At 31.3% G+C, this 4,618-nt stretch overlaps 1 protein-coding gene across 1 annotated transcript; it reads right to left on the minus strand.

Moving 5' to 3' along the window:
* Nucleotides 1–308: 308 nt before the first annotated feature.
* Nucleotides 309–1,125, minus strand: LOC140173768 (protein MAIN-LIKE 2-like). The gene is made up of 2 exons (XM_072198345.1): nt 422–1,125; nt 309–330 (listed from the first exon to the last, which is right to left on the minus strand). Exons 1-2 carry the CDS (start codon nt 1,123–1,125, stop codon nt 309–311), a joined length of 726 nt encoding a protein of 241 aa, XP_072054446.1.
* Nucleotides 1,126–4,618: the final 3,493 nt, after the last annotated feature.

Below are 4,618 nucleotides of genomic sequence, written 5' to 3' on the forward strand. Positions count from 1 at the left end.
TAAGAAAAAAACGCGATCAGGTATTAAGTTTACTGATAAGGACCCGTTGAGTGTTTTTCTCAAACCTTCCACGAGTTTTGCCGAGTTTAAGAATACTATACTCTAGAAACTAGGTCTGCTTGGCGTCAAACAGGTGGAGAAATTGTTCTATAGAACTGTGCATATAAGTAGTTATCGTTAGTCACCATAAATTGTAAAAGATGTAAATACTAATTTACTTATCGTCAGAGTTAAAACAAAAGATACTCACATCCCCATGCTGGAGTAAATCTATCCTAAGTCTCCAATGCACTACACGAGGCCCCTTGTCACTCAACGTCGGCTGATAACCTGACCATTTGAAATGCACAATATTTAATTAATAATAAAGTAAACCCTCATATATTCTTAGATACACAATACGTAGTTGAAGGGAGAATACCTGGACGCCAACGGCCAGTGGAAGACATCAAATCCATCTGGCCGAAAACCAGGAAATCTCCAGAAGATCCACGACTGGAGGAGCTGCAGTGGACCTGCCAACTTAACAACATTTCTGTTTGTCACACGGTACATGCATCTGAATAGCCATGACAGGGCAGCTGACCCCCAGCTGTACTGACCCATGTCCTCTAGCCTGACAACATAGGGTAACCAACGAATGTGGAAGCGGGTACCCGACTTATCCCCGAACAACAGTGTGGATAGGAGCATCATGATGTACGCACGGATATACCTCCTAACTGTCTCATCATCTGCCCCCTGCGGCAGCTCACTAAATGTCTCCTGAAACCATGTACACTTCACCATGAACTTGTCGATGCAGTTCGTAGGAGGCAAAACACCCAACAGCTCCTCAAACCATACCCACGCTGGCCGGCCTCCCTCAACATATCGCGCAAAATCCGTAAGACATCCATTAACATACTGACCGTCGATCGGGAGCCCTAACTGGTATGCCACATCCTGGAGCGTGATCGTGCACTCCCCGAACGGTATGTGAAAAGTGTGCGTCTCAGGCCGCCATCTCTCCACGAATGCACTGACCAATGGCTGGTCCAATCGAAACCATGTCTCATTCAATCTCGCAAGATGGTATAATCCTGCCATTTGTAAGTACGAAACGATCCTATCATTCAACGACATACTGTGTTTCCGTCTCATGCTGCTGATGCAGCGATGGAGCTGCACAAAGATAGAAAATTCCTTATCACAACATGCACAATATAATCTTCAACAAGCGAAAAACATGAAAACGATAAACACGACATGATCTTTCTTTAAAAACTTGTTTACAATAACAGAAAATTATTAAAAAACTTAAAAAAATCTAACCTTTCCTCACATCTCTAGTCATAACTATCTAAGTCAAAGAAATTAAGAAATTTTTTTTCTGCTGCTACTCATTAACTAAGTCTTGTCGCACATAAGAATAAGAACTTTAAAAATCTAACATATCTTACATTCCAAAACAACCTTCTTAGTTATCATCTCCACTTATCAAAATCTAACCACCTAATTACTCACTAGTCTATACCATGCAGTTTAATTAAAAAAATATTTTAAATCCTAATCTCTAATTATAGACTCTAATAAACTACTACACCATACATGTTAAGATTAATAGAATAAATATTATATGCTTAAAAAAGGAAACTTTTTTCATTAACCTCGAGGTGGATGGCGCTAGCAATATGCACGACTCCATCTAGTTAATATAGACGATTCGGGTCGTCTTCCATGTTTCCAGCTTCGATCTTTTCTTAGCGGCTATCCGTAAATCTCGGCTCTGGAGTGGTGGGGTTAGGTGTGGGATTCGTTTTGTTTGTAGTTCAAATGAATGAAATTTGATTTGTTTATATATGGTGAACGAGCATAAATCGAATCCATTGGATTCGAACTACTTGGGATGCAAAATGCTTGTAAATCGAATCTATGGATTTCGATTTACCATGAACTTGCTTCACGTGCCTAAATCGAACTCATTTGATTCGATTTACATGCCTTCATAAATCGAACGTAATTGTTTTAATTTATGGTCATTTCTAATTGGAAGCTTATTGTTTCGATTTATAGCCTTTTTCAGGTTGCATGCAATTTGAATCTACTTAATTTGATTTAGTACTATTTTCTGTAAATTGAATTTATTAAATTCGATGTATATAAAAATGTGTATTGGGACATTCACAAAAGAAATTTTATTTTGGAGAATCTGAGTAATTTTAGACTGCACTTAGTTTATTTCAGTACGCAATTTACCCTAAATAATATATATATAGCATAATTAACCTCTTGTCTAAATTTTATACCCTTGTCGAATGTTGAATTGTTCATTTCTATTATTATTATTTTCTTCCATTTGCTTTTTCTATTTGCTAACATACTGCATGCAGAAAATATTTAAAATAGAAAGGAAGATACTTGTTGATAGCTACAGCTTTCTTTTTATTTTATGTCAATAAAAATGGTAAGATTGAAATAAAATAACCTAATAATAATAAGTGTGGTTGGACTAATTTTTAGTATAGAGAAAGTATATGTTCAATCCACGGTAAATCGTATAATATAATATATTAAATGAAAAAAAAATAATTATACTACGTATATACAAAAAGTAAACATCAATTAACTATCGTATTTTTTAATGTGTATTTAATATCTCATAATTTAAAAAAATACTAAAAAATTATCAAAATTTATTATCTTTTATTATTAATTAGTTATTAATATTTAAAAATGTCGGTTAAAATATATTGTTGAATTACTAAATTAAAAAAATAGTTCATATCTAAAAGACTAAAAAATTTAAAGTGATAACCAAAAATAATAAATTCTAATGACCTTTTATAACATTTATTATTTTTTATTATATTTCTATAGACATTCTATATATGGAGTGTTTCAGTTAAAATTCATAAATATATGTTTTACAATCAATTCTTTTGTCGTATTTTTTAATTTTGCTTTAAATATTCGTATAATAATAATATATTTTTCGTTTTAAAATTTTGTTTTTTTTTTTATTAATTCACCCGTATTTTTATTCTTTTAATTACATAATGCTTGTTCCCAATCAAATTTGAATTTTTTATTTGGTCTTGCATTGATTGCATTTCTCCAGTCTTTTACAATGTATCACATTTTATGAAGTTTCTTCTTACATTGGGTGGTATTCATGCATTGACCTAAGTGATAATTTTATGATGTGAGATTTCAACGTATGTAGAGATAGTAATTAGTAAGCTATATTTTATCAAATGATGGTTGAATCTATTTAGATATTTTGACTCGTAGAATAAAATGTTGGTAAAATTAACTTTTTAAAGGAGTTTGTTTTATGATTCAACAATCGCAAATCGAGCTTTATAAGCCAAATTTATTTTCCGGTATGTTCAAACTTTCTATAGCTGGCTGATGATAATTTTCAAAATAAAATATACAATGAGATTTAGTTCTTTTAATTTAGTACAATATTCAAAAATTTACGAATTATTCATCCACCATGTTAACTTTTTTTTCAACAAAAAGGTCATTCTAAAATTTACTGTAATATTAATGACAATTTTGATTTTTGAAAAAAAATTTTAAAAATTAAAATAATACTTTATTCAATGTATTCTTGAGCAATTTTTTTTAGATAGAGTTATTGTTATAATTATTAACCACCAAGAATACTAAATATTTTTTTATAACAATTAAGTGACAATGAAAAATACATTTAAACAAAAACAAGTATTTATTATAAAAAAATACTCTATTAAAATAATTATTTTTAGTGGCCATTAAAATTGGTCATTTTTCTTGTAGTGATATATATATAGCCACAAATTTTACTACGATAACAATGCCATAGTATCATAACAATAATATTACAATTGCAAATTATTGTTGATGTAAAATGGTCATTAATGTGAGATTACTTGAGACGAGAAGTTATTTAATCTCGCAATTAATAGTGTTGAATTCAAATTTTAGAATTAGTAGCGGAGAAAAAAAATCTATCCAAATAGTTTAATTTTTTTTTATCGGTAATGCTAGAAAGATTAATAAAATTGAAAGAGTATGCAAAGATAAAGAACATTTTATTATGTATTTTTTCATTGATTAAATTATGAAAGTAAAACTAAATATATATAGTATTGCCTACGAAAGATAAAAGTAAAGATAAGATAGGAAGGTAACATAAAGATAAGATAAGATGATAAAGACTAAAATTAAAACTGAATTTATGTATTCTGTTGGGCTGAATTTGTGGGCCGTGAGACTTCTTTATTGTTGCCATGGGCTAAGGTAGAAGAATAGTTGAATACGCCCCGCAAGCTAGAGGATAAAAGATGTCAAGAACACCAAACTTATTGAGACTAAGATGGAAGGATTGAGGAGACAAATGTTTGGTGAAGATGTCAGCTAACAGCCCAGAAGAAGGGATAGAGAGAAGTTTCATCACTCCAGCGTGTGCTTTTTGTCGAATCAAGTGACAATCAACCTCTAAATGTTTGGTCCGTTCATGAAAAATCGGATTAGCAGCAATATGAAGAGCATGATTATCACAATATAAAATTGGTGGGCGGATAGGAGAGATGCGTAAAATTGTAACACATTTAATATCCATTGAAGTTCATAAGTTGTATTGACAAGT

The sequence above is a fragment of the Arachis hypogaea genome, chromosome 6 (assembly GCF_003086295.3).
Source record: "Arachis hypogaea cultivar Tifrunner chromosome 6, arahy.Tifrunner.gnm2.J5K5, whole genome shotgun sequence".
Lineage (NCBI taxonomy): Eukaryota > Viridiplantae > Streptophyta > Magnoliopsida > Fabales > Fabaceae > Arachis > Arachis hypogaea.

Coding starts and splice junctions, on each gene's coding strand:
- LOC140173768 (XM_072198345.1), bottom strand. CDS start 1,125: ATGTCGTTGAATGATAGGATCGTTTCGTACTTACAAATGGCAGGATTA. Junction 331..421: donor CACTGGCCGTTGGCGTCCAG/GTATTCTCCCTT, acceptor TCAAATGGTCAG/GTTATCAGCCGACGTTGAGT.